The sequence below is a fragment of the Nerophis ophidion genome, linkage group LG11 (assembly GCF_033978795.1).
Source record: "Nerophis ophidion isolate RoL-2023_Sa linkage group LG11, RoL_Noph_v1.0, whole genome shotgun sequence".
NCBI lineage: Eukaryota > Metazoa > Chordata > Actinopteri > Syngnathiformes > Syngnathidae > Nerophis > Nerophis ophidion.
Window position 1 is genome coordinate 45,148,268 of NC_084621.1, and position 17,151 is coordinate 45,165,418.

The 17,151-nt window shown below is 41.7% G+C and overlaps 1 protein-coding gene across 6 annotated transcripts in view; it reads right to left on the bottom strand.

The window, feature by feature from the left end:
- Window positions 1–4,632: 4,632 nt before the first annotated feature.
- tcea3 (transcription elongation factor A (SII), 3) overlaps window positions 4,633–17,151 on the bottom strand; it is a 32,978-nt gene continuing 20,459 nt past the window's right edge. For all 6 annotated transcript variants that reach the window (XM_061916103.1, XM_061916102.1, XM_061916101.1 and 3 more), the window contains 6 exons: window positions 11,285–11,445; window positions 11,134–11,195; window positions 10,908–11,057; window positions 5,474–5,620; window positions 5,182–5,253; window positions 4,633–5,087 (listed from right to left, as the gene is read on the bottom strand). In XM_061916103.1, coding sequence (XP_061772087.1) covers window positions 5,079–5,087; window positions 5,182–5,253; window positions 5,474–5,620; window positions 10,908–11,057; window positions 11,134–11,195; window positions 11,285–11,445 — 601 coding nt within the window. In that variant the 3' untranslated portion in view covers window positions 4,633–5,078. The remainder of the gene's footprint in view (window positions 5,088–5,181; window positions 5,254–5,473; window positions 5,621–10,907; window positions 11,058–11,133; window positions 11,196–11,284; window positions 11,446–17,151) is intronic.

Consider the following 17,151-nt stretch of genomic DNA (forward strand, 5'->3'; position numbering starts at 1 on the left):
CACCTGGCTCTCAGATAAATCTTAGGTGACATTGCTTAACACGGTGAGTAATGAATAATTCCGCTTGGTGATCACAGTGTCAAAAATAATGTTCAAAATATAAAACATTCTCATGCATTTTTAATCCAACCATCCGGTTTCTACCCTACCTGTTCAAGAAGTGGCATTAATGGTAAGAAGTATTTTATTTATTGTTGGTTAGCTTCAGAATAACAATGTTATTAAAAAGAATAAGAGACTTATTATACGCAAAAAATGTTGGTCTTACTTAAAAATGCATGTATTTAGTTGTATTCAGTCTTAAAAAAAATATTATATGGCTCTCACAGAAATACTTTTTCAACTATTTGGCTTGTATGGCTCTGTCACGCCAAATTTCTTCCCCCCGTCAAAAACCTTCCCCCCGGAAGAAATTTGGCGTGACAGCCCCTCCAATGCCTGAAGGACCCCAATGAGGGCGTGACAATACCAAAGTTATATGACTCTTAAGGGTTACAGCTGCAAAATTAGCAAAGCAAAAATAGCTTGAAAGGTTAGCATGCTGGAATGCTAATATTTTTTCCTGACCGTTAAGGGTTACAGCTGCAAAATTAGCGATTCAAAAATAGCTTGAAAGGTTAGCATGCTGGAATGGTAATATTTTTTCCTCACCGTTATTTTTCACCTATGACAATTAGCCAATTATAATGCTTTTAAAACAGGCAGCTGTGTGGGCTGCTTTAAGGTCCTTCCACCCTCATTGGGGTCCTTCAAGTAGTTTCTTCCGGGGGGAAGGTTTTTGTAGGGGGGAAGAAATTTGGCGTGACAGCTCTCTCAGCCAAAAAGGTTCCCGGCCCCTGAACTAATATCAGAACGATGAACATTTATCCATGAAAATATGGAAAAGCGGTACCTGTCATAATCCATGGTCTGATCATGTTTTGTTTAGTTATGTTCTGTTAGTTTTGGACTCCCTTAGTTCCTGTTTTGTGATCTGGGGGGTTTGTTTTGGTTACCATTGGTACTAATTGGTTTCACCTGCCTCTAATTAGTGTTCGGCACGTTCGCCAGTTGTTAAGCACTAATCAGAGTTAGCTGGCTTCATTGTTTGCGGTATGCAACTGTTACGTTGTTGTATTCCTATTCTAGATTCCTGTGCTAAGTTGTTGCCTTAGCTTCCTGTGCGATCGGCACGCTTTTCTTTTGTTTGTTTCTGTCTTTTTGGTACGGTGTATGATTTATGATTAATAAATCATCTCCTACCTTCACGTTTTCGTCGGAAGTTTCCGTTTTGCATCTGGAAGAATGACCCCGCATAAAGATGCGACCACCTCGTGACAGTACCGCAAGATACCGTAAAAGTCCTCCAAGGTAAATGTTGCACATTATTATGATTACATTACATTTATTAAACCACTGTTGTTGTTTATAGTACATGCTATTGTATGGTTTTCATAAAATATTTATTTACGGAAAGATTGTTTTTATTTTTAAAAGACATGTTCCATGTTAAAATAGTGCTGTTTTGGGGCACCGAACACCAATTAAATTATTTTCAATGTATTACTTGATTTTAAGTTACAAGTGTAAGTCGAGGTACAGTAAGAATGTATATGTCATGGAGAATGTAGGTCAAACTCCAAATTGTAAACCTTTGTCTTTCTTTGCTGGTGTGCAGCCTTTTGTCAGAGCCACTGCATGCAAACGTGGACGTGATCCATGTTTATCTGGTCTCATGTAAACACTGGGGAAAGGGGCTCTTACTGATGCTTCATCATCCACGACTCGTTCTTGACGTCACCAAGGCGCCATCCCAGAGCGCAAAGCTGTAAATCACGTCAGCAAGACTGAGGATCCAGTGCAAGCACATTCAGGGCTAGGCGGGCACATCGCTGACACTAACTTTATTATGTCAAAATGCATCAGGACATTATCGATTCACATCCCAATCCGGACCTTGATTCATTCAGATTCTAAATAAATGTATACTTTTTGAAAATAAATATTTTTTTATTTTGAAGAATTAATTTGTGGATTTAAACATTATACAACTTGTATTGATAGTTTAGATTTTTATAAATTTTTGGTTTTCCTATTTTTTTTTATATTCTATTTGTATGTTTTCTCAATGTCTTTGTAAATGTATATCCTGAGTATTGTACAGCTGGGATTGAGTTGTTCTACTGTATTTTCTTTTATCAGATTGATTAACATTCTGTGATTTTTATAAATAAGATTTTAAAAATGTTTTTAGGCCAGCGCTGCCCATATTCAGTATTCACAGCACTTCACTTTTTCCACACTTTGTTTTGTTACAACCTTATTCCAAAATGGAATACATTCATTTTAATCCTCAAAATTCAACACACAATACCCTATGATGACAATGTAAAAACTTTTTTTTTTAAATCTTGGAAAATGTATATATATATATAAATAAAGTACCTAAGTATTCACAACATTTGCTCAATACTTTGTTGATGGCGGATAAAAGCCAACACTTTTCATTCAAAAAGATGGCGCTTGAGAGGTGCTGCAAAGAGGAATGGCCGAAACTGCCCAAACCGGACTTTGGGCAGTTAAAATTTGCTAAATGTATTTAAAATTTTGCAAACGTATTAAAAATTTGCATGATTTTGGAAAAAAACAAAACAAATAAACTTCACATTGTCATTGGGGGTATTGCGTGTAGAATTTTGAGGACATAAATGGATTTATTCAATTTTTTGAATAAGGCTGCAACATAAGAAAATGTGGAAATGTAAATCACATGTCAGCAGCCAAGAGAGAGGCATTTGTGGATGTATTCTACTTTATATACCAACCAATACGATAAAAAAATCATGTTGAATTGAGAATCGATTCTGAATCGAATCATCACCCCGCGATTCAGAATTGAATGGAAAGGTGCCCAAAGATTCCCACTTTTAATGCTGGTGATTTTACCGTCTAATCTGGGCAACATTAAACTTCCTCCTGTGCTGGGGGCTTTGTCCTGGTTTTGCATCAAGACTTTCTTTCAGTCCACCATCATGCTGGGGGCTTTGTCCTGGCTTCGCATCAAGACTTTCATTCAGTCCACCGTCATGCCATGCAGGCAATCGATGTCTTTGAAAAAGCACCATCTTCACCGAGGGAGCGACCATCTTTATCAGAATTGATGAGGAGGAAAGCTAACCAATTAGCAAGCCAGTTGCAATCACTTAGCAACACAGAATTACACGCGGTGCACAGGTGGACTTCCACAGAAAGGAGAACATTAAGATGATATGGCTCATCAGGTCCACATCCAAAAGCCAACATGGGACTGAACCAATATATAAAGATCATAAACGTAAGTCACCTTAATGACCGGCAGTATCCTCTGTAAATTGTAACAGGACAAATTCTAGTCCCACAGTCACTAGGGGGAGAGACTAAGCAAGGCGTTTTGTGCCTTAAAACAATGGCACATACATTACAAAACATCTATTTGGAGTGTCTCCCATTAAAAATTCAATTACTCACCTAGGTATTATAAAATGATTGCTAGAAAAATATGAACAGGAAAAAAAAAGGCTTCTGTTGCAAAGGAAACATAATTGGTGGATATGTACACACAAAATCAATGGCCCTTTATCAAAACAAACGCGATAGCATGCTGCATGTTTTCATCTTTGTTTGAACGGATTATTCATTTGTGCAGGCGTTCTTTTTAAGAAATGCCTTTTCAATTTGAGATTTCTTACTAATTGGTACCTGAGAAAGCTTGTTGCTTAAACCCGAAAATGAGCACCAAAGTGCAGCCAGGGGGTCCTTATTCTAAAAACAAAATGAATACATTTTTAATGGGATGTATATTTATCCCATATTATCCTAATATGCAAAGATATCAGTGTTTTGTTCTCATAGCTTCTTAGTAGTTATTGATTTGAATCCATAACTTCATCAAAATTGAAGAACCATGTTGAGGTCTAAAATTGTTGAGGCTTTTTTTTCCCACCGTCATCTTATATCTATCGCCAACAGCTTTAGCAGCTTTTCAGATAAGCTCTAACAGGCCAGAAGCTAATTTGTTTCTTGCAAAGTGGGAATTGCTGTGGCCTGTGTGAGCAGCATGATGCTTTGTTGCCATCTGCTGTAGACATGTAGCAGTGTAATGTAACCTTTTGATAGAAAACATACCACTGTAGTATTGTTGGTCAGACCACAGTTATTAGTGTGGTTCATGATTACCGTCTCATGCTTCCAAAAATAATATATGACTTTATTTTTATTTTAGTGGTGGCAGAGGGCTAATTGCGTCTGCCTCAAAGGTCCTGGGTTCGATCCTGCGCCCGGAATCTTTCTGTGTGGAGTTTGCATGTCCGCCCCATGAATGCGTGGGCTCCCTCCGGGTACTCCAGCTTCCTCCCACCTCCAAAGACATGCACCTGGGGATAGGTTGATTGGCAACACTAAATTGGCCCTAGTGTGTGAATGTGAGTGTGAATGTTGTCTGTCTATCTGTATTGACCCTGCAATAAGGTGGCGACTTGTCCAAGGTGTACATCCGCCTTCCGCCCGATTGTAGCTGAGATATTTTCCAGCGCTCCCCGCGACCCCAAAGAGAATAAGCGGTAGAAAATGGATGGATGGATGCGTGCCTAAACAAAGCATTGACAGGAAACATCATTTGACAATGAGAAATTAATTTATTTTCAATGACAACAAAACAAGCATGTTTATTATGTAGGCACTTTATTGAAATTCTTACATTGTACGGAGTTGTGCTTAACTGTATTATTATGAATATTTTTATTCCACCAAGGAAGTTTTTTCATTTGTTGGTGTAGAAAATATAACATTTCGGATTAAAACTATTTTTTTTTTAGATTTTTATTTTTATTTCTATAGTTTTTTTTAGATTTTTATTTTTATTTCTATAGTTTTAGCACTGGTGGCTAACACTTAACAACTCTTCATATTGATGCTCAGCCTTCAATTTCATTGGACCAAATATTAGCATGCATAAAAAACAACTATTTTAACTGAAAATTGAAACAATTCAACCATTTATGAATCACCAGCTGCAATTTTTGTAGACTTTTTTGCCGACAAATGGTTTCACCTGGAAGACGTCAGCAGAACTGAAACGGAGGGGAAAAAACGTATGTATTCAAAAAAAATATTTTATGTTAAAAAGAATATATATATCGCACAACTTTGGAACAAAAAGCTGACCTTCCAGCGGTTTCCACACTCGTTACAAAGGACAAATGTGGTCATGGGCTCGTCAGCGCTGCGTGTTTGCACCTGTGGATTACATGCATTAAAACATTGTCATAAATTACTTGTGCAACTACATACAAACTTCTTAAAAGTGATAACATTTAGAGCAGTAGACTTTGTAGGCTCCACTGTATTACCAACAGAACGGGAATTATTTAAGTACAACTAAAAAAACAAAATAATCGTTTTTTTCCATCTACTCTTTTTTTTTCCACATGTTTGTGTTTTGCACGGCGCTGCGTACCTGATTGTAGGTGCAGTTCCTCTTCTTGCACTTGCCGCACTGCAGCAGGTCGGTGGAGGTGCCACCGGTTTTGGCCATCTGGTGCTCCCTGATGGCCTCCTGGGTGAGGACGTTCCTCAGTTGTTTCAGCTCATCGCTGGCCATTTCCTTTGGTTTGTGGAATGAGAGTGAAAAGGTCAAAGTTGAGTAAGTGTCAACGGACGTTACAAATAAAGCTACCAATGGTAATGCTCCCAATGTAGCATGTTAGTGCAATGGAAGCCAGCCAGTGTGTAGTAAACAAGATAGCCAGATAGTATTGGATGCCGAATGTAAAAGTTCAGTCAAACTTTTCTGGATATATTTCTCAGATTTAACTCACTTTTCTCAGATTTAGCTATTTTTCATCACATATCAGTTTAAAATAAATGGTGATTCTTAATTTCAATGTAAGCACTAAATGTCAAATATAGGTTTAGATTTAACATTTAGGTCTACATTTAACATTTAGCGCTCATATTTAACATTTAGGTTCATATTTAACAATTAGATTTAGATTCAACATTCAGGTTTATATTTAACATTTAGTGCTCATATTTAAAATGTAGCCCTCACATTTATATTTAGAATTATCATTCAGGTTTAGATTCAACATTTAGGTTTAGTTTTAAGATTTAAGTTTATATTTAACATCCAGGTTTATATTCAACATTTATATTTAAATTCAAGATTTAGGTTTAGATTTAACAATTACGTATAGTTTGAACATTTAGCGCTCATATTTAAAGGTGCCATATGTAGTATTGTGGTCAGAAATGGTACTGCAAGCACGTTCAAAATTCTGTAGTTACCTCCCACTCTCCATGACTGAGGTTACCAGATAGGCAGTCAAATCCGAATCCTATTCCAAGGAACTTCAAATGGCAATCAACGAGTCATATGCAGTAGGTTTGTCCTGCACTACAACGAGCTACTGCAACCAAAATTTTGTTCTTATCCATCCATCCATCCATTTCCTACCACTTATTCCCTTTGGGGTCGCGGGGGGCGCTGGTGCCTATCTCAGCTATAATCGGGCGGACTGTAAAATTCAAATTTTAATGACAATAAAAGGAAGTCTTAGTCTGAATCTAAATGTTTGGTTCTTGCAAGATGGTTTACTAAGTAATAATGCCACATTTTCCAAATGTTGATTAGCCAAATGTATTTGTAAAGTTACGCAGCAATATTTTCCTCGGGAGTCGGGACAGATTGTTGGCATTACCCTGCTTAAATATCTAGTTTGACCGCACGAACCACCATCGAAATAATTTTATATAATAATATATAATATATTATATCGCATAGGCCGACTTCTTTACCACAACGGTTGTGGTGAAGAAGGAGCTGAGTCGGAAGGCAAAGCTCTCAATTTACCGGTCGATCTACGTTCCCATCCTCATCTATGGTCATGAGCTTTGGGTCAAGACCACGGGTACAAGCGACCGAAATGAGTTTCCTCCGCCGGGTGGCGGAGCTCTTCTTAGAGATAGGGTGAGAAGCTCTGCAATCGGGGAGGAGCTCAAAAGTGAAGCCGCTGCTCCTCCACATCGAGAGGAGCCAGATGAGGTGGCTCGGGCACCTGGTCAGGATGCCACCCGAATGCCTCCCTAGGGAGGTATTTAGGGCACGTCCCACCGGTAGGAGGCCACGGTGAAGACCCAGGACACGTTGGGAAGACTATGTCTCCCGGCTGGCCTGGGAACGCCTCGGGATTACCCGGGAAGAGCTAGACGAAGTGGCTGGGGAGAGGGAAGTCTGGGCTTCTCTTGTTAGGCTGCTGCCCCCGCGACCCGACCTCGGATAAGCGGAAGAAGATGGATGGATGGATGGCATAGGCCGACTTTGATGATAAGTCAAGGCCAACAGTAAAATTACCACCACATTTGGTTCAGCATAACTCCATGTTGCATCCAACCTGACGCACTGCATTCTCTTCCATGTACGCACATCACCATCTTTCAGTGCAGAGTGCAATTCTATGAGCCAACCCACGTTACGCAAAATCATATAGCTACTACCAAGTCAATACACAAAGTAGAAAATCCTTACACTTAATGCATTATATTATGCCAAACAAATACCACCCCATATGTGTTTGATGCACATTCAGTATACCAGAAACGGAAATTACCCATGCTAATGTTGGAATGCATTTCCTCAGCATATCAGCATATTAAGAACCAAATAGGTTTAATTTATTGAAAATATATGTTGCCCTGTCAGTTGGATGACACATCGACATATAGGCGAACAAGCATTTATTTCCCCCGTTAGCCTATATTTTGATGTGTCATTGACCAGGCTAGCATGCTAAGTAAGCATTACACTAGTGTGATGGTGCTTCAGTCCTAAGCATTCGTTGAACGAACATACTAGCTTTGTTAGACAAGATCATAGACTGCATCGGACAATATAGTTTACATACGAAATTTCAATTTCCATTTATTAAAAGTAATAAGAAAACCTAAATGCCTTACCTACCTATCAAAAAGGAAATTAGCAAGTTTGGCGTCATAGGAAAAAATGTTCTCCGCCTCCAATCGTCTTCATCTTTCAAAGGCATCCCTGATACAAATCCTCGTTTTGTTCCTGGCTTTATCATGAATAAGTTGAGAATCGTAACAAGGCCTTTTAGATTTACTAAGGTGTGACATGTTTAGTAACTTTACCAGTGGCAGTAGCTCGACCAAGAGGGCTGTGCGTAACTGGCAACCTGGATGTAACACACTCACTGACTTTTTAACTGGTAAAACGGTTGAGGGCGGGGCATCGAAATGTAAAACAATAAAAATATTTTGTGGCTGTAAATCCAATTTTAAAATGAGTATATCCCGGCTGAATTACTGCTATTAGTTATAAAGGTATTCGAAAAGAACATGATCCATTAACGTCTTTTGACATATCAGGGCCGTTTGAAGATGACTTGACATGAAATTATTACATATGGCACTTTAGATTTAGATTCAAGATTTATGTTTAGATTTAACATTCAGTGCTCATATTTAACATTTAGCGCTCACATTTATATTTATATTTATCATTCAGGTTTAGATTTGACATTTAGGTTTAGATTTAACAATTAAATCGACTTTTCTGCCATTCAGTAATTAGCTTTGCCTTGACCGTCAGTCACTCTGCCTTAGTTCAGCAATAGTGGCATACACTCAATGACAGTGACACTACAAAGCTCTCCAACAGGTAACTGGTGATACAGTCACTCACCAAATGGTCACATAATAGTTGCTTCAACTCTTAGTAAATTTATAAGTGTTCAATTCAGACCTTCTTTTTAATGATAACATCCATCCATCCATCCATCCATTCATCCATTTTCTTTCACTAATCCAAAATCAGGTCGTGGGGGCAGCAGCCTAAGTAGACAAGCCCAGACTTTCCTCTCCCCTGCTACTTTGTCCAACTCTTCCGGGGGGATTACGACGCCTTCCCAGACCTACTGGGAGACATAGTCTCTCTATCATATCCTAAGTCTTCCTCATGTCCTAAACACCTCCCTGGGAAGGCATTACGGGGGCATTCTGACCAGATTCCCGAACCCCCTCATCTGGCTCCTCTCCATGTGGAGGAACAGCTTTACTCTGAGCTCCTCCCAAATGATAAAGCTCCTCAACCTATCTCTAAGGCAGCGCACCGCAACCCGACGGAGGAAACTCATTTCGGCCGCTTGTACCCATGATCTTGTCCTTTCAATCATAACCCACAGCTCATGACATTAGGGGAGGATAGGCACGTATACAGTGACCGTTAAATTGAAAGCTGTGCCTTCTGGCTCAGCTCCGATGCAGGGTCCCCATCACTGCAGATGCCGCAACGATCCATCTGTCGATCTCACGATCCACTCTTCCCTCACTCGTGAACAAGACCCTGCGGCACTTGAACTCTTCCGCTTGGGGCAGGATATCCTCCCCAACCCGCGGATGGCACTTTACCCTTTTATAGACAAGAACCATGGACTCGGACTTACTTGTAAGTGCTGATTTTAATCTGAGTCGCTTCACACCCAGCTGCAAACCGTTCCAGTAAGAGCTGGACATCCTGGCCAGATGAAGCTAGCAGGAACACATCATACGCATAAAGCAGATACCTAATCCTGCAACCACCAAACCGGATCCCTTCAATACCTTGAATCCGCCTAGAAATCCTGTCCATAAAAGTTCTAAACAGAATCGGTGACAAAGGGCAGCCCTGGCGGAGTCCAACCCTCACTGGAAACGGGTCCGACTTACTTACCATCTACTTGCTGACTCATGGACCAAGCTCTGACACTGATTATACAGGGAGCGGACCGCCACAACCAGGCTCAGAATCTCTGATCACTCTTCATAGGACTTAGAGAGAGACATGGTCGAATGCCTTCTCCAAGTCCACAAAACACATATATACTGGTTGGCAAACTCCCATGCGCCCTCTCAGGTCCTGCCAAGAGTATAGAGTTGATCCACATTTCCAAGCCCAGGACAAAAAACACACTGATACGCCTAAATCCGAGGTTTGACTATCCGGCGTAACCTCCTTTCCAGTACATCTGAATAGTCCTTACAGGGAATGCTGAGGAGTGTGATACCACAATACTTGGAGCACACCCTCCACTTCCTTTTTTTAAAGAGAGGAGCAACCACTCCACTCTGCCAATCCAGAGGCACTACCCCTGATGTCCATGCAATGCTGCAGAGTATTGTCAACCTCAACAACCCCACAGCATCCAGAGCCTTAAGGAATACCGGGTGCCCTGCCACTGTGGAGCATCTTAACTACCTCGGCAACCTCAGCCCCAGAAATAAAAAGAGCCCACCGCAGTCACCAGGCACCGCTTCCTCATTGGAAGACATGTAGGTAGGGTTGAGGCGGCCGTTTAAGTATTCCTTTTACCGATCCACATCATCCCCAGCCGACGTCAGCAGTCCCCACAATACACGGCATCGACAGTGCACTGCTTTACCCTCTGGAGGCGGGGGACGGTGGTCTAGAATTGCTTGGAAGCCATCCGTATGTTGTTTCCAATGGCTTCTCTTAACTCCTACCGTGTCAGAGTGTTTGCCTATTCAACCGTCAAAGCCGCAAACCGCTTGTCCTGTCAGGACCTGTCCTCTGCCTCTGGAGTCTCATGAGACAAAAGGATCTGATACGACTACTTCTTCAGCTTGATGGAATCCCTCACCCCGGGATTACCGCCACGGCAGGCACCAATCACCTTGCGGTCACAGCTCCGATTGGCTGCCTCGACAATAGAGTGTGAAGAAGATTTAGCGCTGTTGTTTTTTCTGTTCTTTTTGTAAAAACATGATGATGGATCATTTGTTTCCAATATTGCTCTGAGAGGGTATTCAGTATCGAGGGAATTCACTTCTTTAGCAATGGTTGACATCTACAGGTGCACTGTTTAGGCCAACAGTACCTCAGAAGTCATACTGGCAATGCGGTTAAGGTCAATGCTTCCCGCCAGAACGTTCCTGCGAAGACCAGGGTTCTTTGGGTCCTTTAAGTTGCTGATGCGACTCCTCACTCTGTTCTTATATTTCATGTCTGTGGCCTTTATTTCTTGATAGATATGTGCACCATAAATGTAAGGAAGTACTATTTGTTTTTTGTTTCGGCATGTTGAATGTTGAATTAAATTGAAGGATATGATCTTCAATTTCTGCTGCCAAGCTGTCACAGTTAGTTCCAAAATCTTTGAAGTCATCTGCAAGAAAAAAATAATATAACATGACATGATTCATTTACAATATGTTTGGAGCATTATTAGCGTGTAGTTCGCTAAAAAGTCCTTACCGTCAGTGCGCAGTGCAGCAGCCAGCATGTCAATGCACTTGTCTCGTATGGAGTCTCCAGTAGTCAAGTGAGGGGGCAACGGGCCGCCAGCTGAGGTAAAGCCAGGCGACATGGGGCTGGTGGGCGTTGTTGGAGTTTTAGGGGGTTCACATTTGCCTTTTCTGAACACAAAAGTGCACTGTGATCATTTGCTCTTGTTGCAAACCATTAATTGATTGATTGATTGATTGAAACTTTTATTAGTAGATTGCACAGTTCAGTACATATTCCGTACAATTGACCACTAAATGGTAACACCCGAATAAGATTTTCAACTTGTTTGAGTCGGGGTCCACCAATTAGAAACGTTTGGTGATATGTTGTTTTTCTACATATTTTCCCTCTCATATGTATTTTCAGGATCGGTAGTTAATTTTATCATTTTTAACACTGCCTTTTGCCTCCAGCAGCACCCCATTTCTGATGAATCTCATGGAAGAGAGCTTCATGCACACAGTTCGTATACCGTTGACAAAGGTGGTTTTGGCGACTATAAAAGACTCTCTCGCGGCATGGAGATGTTATCGTTTGAAGAAGTGGTGCAGGAGCATGACGCAGCATCAGTTAACCCATTTTTGACGCCACCATAGCAACTGTGTGGAACCACAGGAGAGCCAGACACAGTTGAGAGCCGTTTTGAACGTTTCATGAGTAGGGTCATGGCATCTCCACCTGTGCACGTGCACACTTGCCAGTTAAGAATGTCAGAGGTGCACAAGCTAAATACTGTAGCTCTGCCTTGCACTATAGTGCTCCACCTTTAGGAGGTGAAGAGACCTGAACATGAGTAGCAAATTGTGAGCAGATGCAGGTACGCAACACATAACCAAACGCGTATGCAGCATGCTGTAAGGATAGAAGTGACAAAGAGTTCTTCGATCGAAGAGAGAGAATACCCACACTACAACCAGGCCATTTTGACGGCTCGAGTTCGTGGAGAGACTTCCTGCATCAGTTTGAGAGCTGTGGCCAAGCCAACAATTGGTCTACAAAAACTATGGCATTCCAGCTGAGGTTCAGCCTCATAGGCACAGCCAGTGTAATTGTCCTCAAGAACCCCAGATCATCGAGATAGAACTACCACCAGATCATCAACAAAGTGGAAGGGACTTATGTCCCACTCTCCCAGTGCCACGCTCACGCTGCCATTGGCATCCAGTCGAGACAGGAATGCCGGGTGCTTGGCGAGGGGCTCTACAACCACTACAAGACGGCATCTACGAGAAGGTGTCCATTGTGTTTGCTGACCGCACGGAGCTGGAGTAGGAGGCCCTATTTGTCGAAGTCTTTACCAGCACCTTAATGGATACTGCAGTGTTGCAATGATTCTTGGAAGAGCACACGCACAGCTGGATTGCGGCCATGCCATTGTTTTTTTTAGACCAAATTAACCACCAATGTAATGATAATACATAATAATAATGCATGCATGTCCTTTCAATAGTAATAAACTTGTATTGCTAATGTATTTTAACATTGTAATTAAACTGTAAACATTTAAATCTCCAAAGAAAATAAAACAAACAATAAAAATAAAATATATTTTTTAGCAAAATCATAAACCTTTTTTTTTTTTAAAACAGCCTCAAGTCAGTCACCCTTTTTACTTGACAAGCTGAGGACAACAGCACAGCAAATCAATCAATCAATCAATGTTTACTTATATAGCCCTAAATCACTAGTGTCTCAAAGGGCTGCACAAACCACCACGACATCCTCGGTAGGAAAACTCACACCCAGTGGGACATTGGTGACAATAATGACCCAGTGGGACGTCGGTGACAATGATGACTATGAGAACCTTAGAGAGGAGGAAAGCAATGGATGTCGAGCGGATCTAACATGATACTGAAAGTTCAATCCACAATGGATACAACACAGTCGCGAGAGTCCAGTCCAAAGAGGATCCAAGACACAGCAGCGAGAGTCCCGTTCACAGCGGAGCCAGCAGGAAACCATCCCAAGCGTAGGCGGACCAGCAGCGCAGAGATGTCCCCAGCCGATACACAGGCGAGCAGTACATGGCCACCGGATCGGACCGGACCCCCTCCACACGGGAGAGTGGGACATAGAAGAAAAAGAAAAGAAACGGCAGATCAACTGGTCTAAAAAGGGAGTCTATTTAAAGGCTAGAGTATACAAATGAGTTTTAAGGTGAGACTTAAATGTTTCTACTGAGGTGGCATCGCGAACTGTTACCGGGAGGGCATTCCAGAGTACTGGAGCCCGAACGGAAAATGCTCTATAGCCCGCAGACTTTTTTTGGGCTTTGGGAATCACTAATAAGCCGGAGTCCTTTGAACGCAGATTTCTTGCCGGGACATATGGTACAATACAATCGGCAAGATAAGATGGAGCTAGACCGTGTAGTATTTTATACGTAAGTAGTAAAACCTTAAAGTCACATCTTAAGTGCACAGGAAGCCAGTGCAGGTGAGCCAGTACAGGCGTAATGTGATCAAACTTTCTTGTTCTTGTCAAAAGTCTAGCAGCCGCATTTTGTACCAACTGTAATCTTTTAATGCTAGACATGGGGAGACCCGAAAATAATACGTTACAGTAGTCGAGGCGAGACGTAACAAACGCATGGATAATGATCTCAGCGTCTTTAGTGGACAGAATGGAGCGAATTTTAGCGATATTACGGAGATGAAAGAAGACCGTTTTAGTAACGCTTTTAATGTGTGCCTCAAAGGAGAGAGTTGGGTCGAAGATAACACCCAGATTCTTTACCGTGTCGCCTTGTTTAATTGTTTGGTTGTCAAATGTTAGAGTTGTATTATTAAATAGAGTTCGGTGTCTAGCAGGACCGATAATCAGCATTTCCGTTTTTTTGGCGTTGAGTTGCAAAAAGTTAGCGGACATCCATTGTTTAATTTCATTAAGACATGCCTCCAGCTGACTACAATCCGGCGTGTTGGTCAGCTTTAGGGGCATGTACAGTTGGGTGTCATCAGCATAACAGTGAAAGCTAATACCGTATTTGCGTATGATGTCACCTAGCGGCAGCATGTAGATGCTGAAGAGTGCAGGGCCAAGGACCGAACCCTGGGGAACTCCACACGTTACCTTAACGTAGTCCGAGGTCACATTGTTATGGGAGACACACTGCATCCTATCAGTAAGATAAGAGTTAAACCAAGACAGGGCTAAGTCTGACATACCAATTCGAGTTTTGATACGTTCTAATAAAATGTTATGATCGACGGTATCGAAAGCAGCGCTAAGATCGAGGAGCAGCAACATAGATGACGCATCAGAATCCATCGTTAGCAATAGATCATTAGTCATTTTTGCGAGGGCTGTCTCCGTGGAGTGATTTGCCCTGAAACCGGATTGAAAGGTTTCACATAGATTGTTAGACGCTAAGTGTTCATTTAACTGCTCCGCAACAATTTTTTCGAGGATTTTTGAAATAAAGGGAAGGTGAGACACCGGTCGGTAATTTACCATGAGGTCAGGATCGAGGTTAGGTCTTTTAAGAAGAGGATGAATAACCGCTTTTTTGAATGCTAGGGGAACAGTGCCCGAGGAGAGTGATAAGTTTATAATATTTAGCACTGATGGACCTAATAATACAAAGAGCTCCTTGATCAGTTTCCCAGGAAGAGGGTCAAGTAAACATGTTGTCTGTTTTATTCCATTTACACGTTGTAACAATTCCTCTAATGTTATTTCCTCAAAACGAGAGAAAGTATTTTGGAGGGTAGTATCCGCCGTATATACAATCGTGTCAGTGTTAATAGAACCCCGTTGTAGCTGGGACGCATTGTCTTTAATCTCCTTTCTAATGACTTCAATTTTCTTACTAAAGAATTGCATAAAGTCATCAGCTGAGTGGGTTGAGCTACTGGAAGGAGTCCCTTGTTGGGTTAGCGATGCTACCGTACTAAACAAAAATTTAGGATCGTTTTTATTACGGTGGATGAGATTTGAGTAATATTTAGCTTTAGCTAAGGTAAGCATGCGTTTATAAGTTATTAAACCATCACTCCATGCTTGATGGTGCACCTCAAGTTTAGTCGTGCGCCATTTGCGTTCCAGCTTTCTACATAACAATTTCTGAGCTCTAGTTTCTTCTGTAAACCACGGGGTGCGCTTTTTTGGAGCCTTTTTTAACTTTAGCGGTGCTATGTTATCAATGGTTTCGCGCAGGGCGTCGTTAAAGTTGTTAGTGAGGTTATCAATAGAGCCCACATACTTTGGGAATGGTGCCATTACCGAGGGCAGTAGGTCAGCAAGAGTTGTCGTTGTGGCTGTATTAATGTTGCGGCTGCTATAGCAGTTATTATTATTATTAGTTTGACGAACATGCGTCTGAACCTCGAATTTTATAAGGTAATGATCAGACAATACTTTAGTATACGGGAGTATCGTAACTTTGGAAACGGTGATGCCCCTGACAAGCACTAGGTCTATCATATTACCGTTGCCATGCGTGGGTTCATTTATTATTTGTGTGAGACCACAGCTATCAATTACAGTCTGGAGCGCTACGCACGGTGGGTCCGATGGGGTATTCATATGGATATTAAAGTCCCCCATTATGATTATATTATCGGCGTGTGTCACTAGATCAGCAACGAACTCTGAGAATTCATTAATAAAGTCCGAATAGGGCCCTGGGGGGCGGTAGATAACAGCCAGGTGTAGAGGCAGCGGTGTGACAGACCTCATAGTAAGCACCTCAAACGATTTATATTTATTATTTATGTTAGGACTAAGGTTAAAGTTTTCGTTGTATATTAGTGCAACCCCCCCACCCCTTTTGAGCGGACGGGCAATATGCGCATGTGTAAAGTTAGGAGGACATGCCTCATTTAGCGCAAAAAAGTCGTTTTGTTTAAGCCAGGTTTCGCTGAGACCGATGACGTTAAGATTGTTGTCTCTGATAATATCATTAACTAACAACGTTTTAGGAGACAATGATCTTATGTTTAAAAAACCTATATTATAGGTAGTGGGCTGTTTTAGGGAGTTTTTGATCAAATTATCCGTAGTAGCAATATTAATAATGTTGTGTTTATTATGCCCAGTGCATTTAGTATAGTTACGACCATATCTAGGAATTGATACGACAGGAATTTTCCGATTGTTTGATTGTTGCTTTGATAAACTGCACGCATCATGGTTAGCCACCTCAGTAACGGGGATTTTCCGATTGTTTGTTTGTTGCTTTGATAAACTGCACGCATCATAGTTAGCCACCTCAGTAAAACACATGTCTAACTCTGAAACACTCAAAGCAGAAAAAACGTGTTCTAATTTAACAGACTCCTTACCCAGACCAGTAGTCTCGCATTTTCCATCTAAATCCGTCTTCGGGATGGAGGAAAGTGGTGTCCTGTGGGGATTAGCCTTCTGCTTTGTTTTTAGCCCCGCTCGGCATCCGCGCTTCCGATCACACCGCTGGCGTCTGCTCCGTAGACGGCCCCCGCTGCTACTGGACTCCCCTGCTTCACAGGCCGCTGGATGTAGCCGCCGATGTATTCCCATGCTAGTTAGCATGTTTAGCACGCCCGCGTCTATCAGTCCAAAACGGCCCGATGTGTCCACATCCAGAAGTGTCTGGCGGTCGTACGTGATCACGGAGTGACCACGATGTGAGCCAGCCATAAAGTTTGTGGAATTGTCCGGTATTTCTGCCAAATGTTCCATCTTTAGCAGGATCTCCTCGAGAGCGCAGCCCGTCCGGGCGCCGCCATCCCCCTTCACAATTATAGCGTGATGCACCATATCCGGTCTAACTGCCTTAAGAATATAGAGCTTTCAAAAAAGTACTTTGCACAAGCATCCATCCATCCATTTTCCACCGCTTTTTCCCTTCG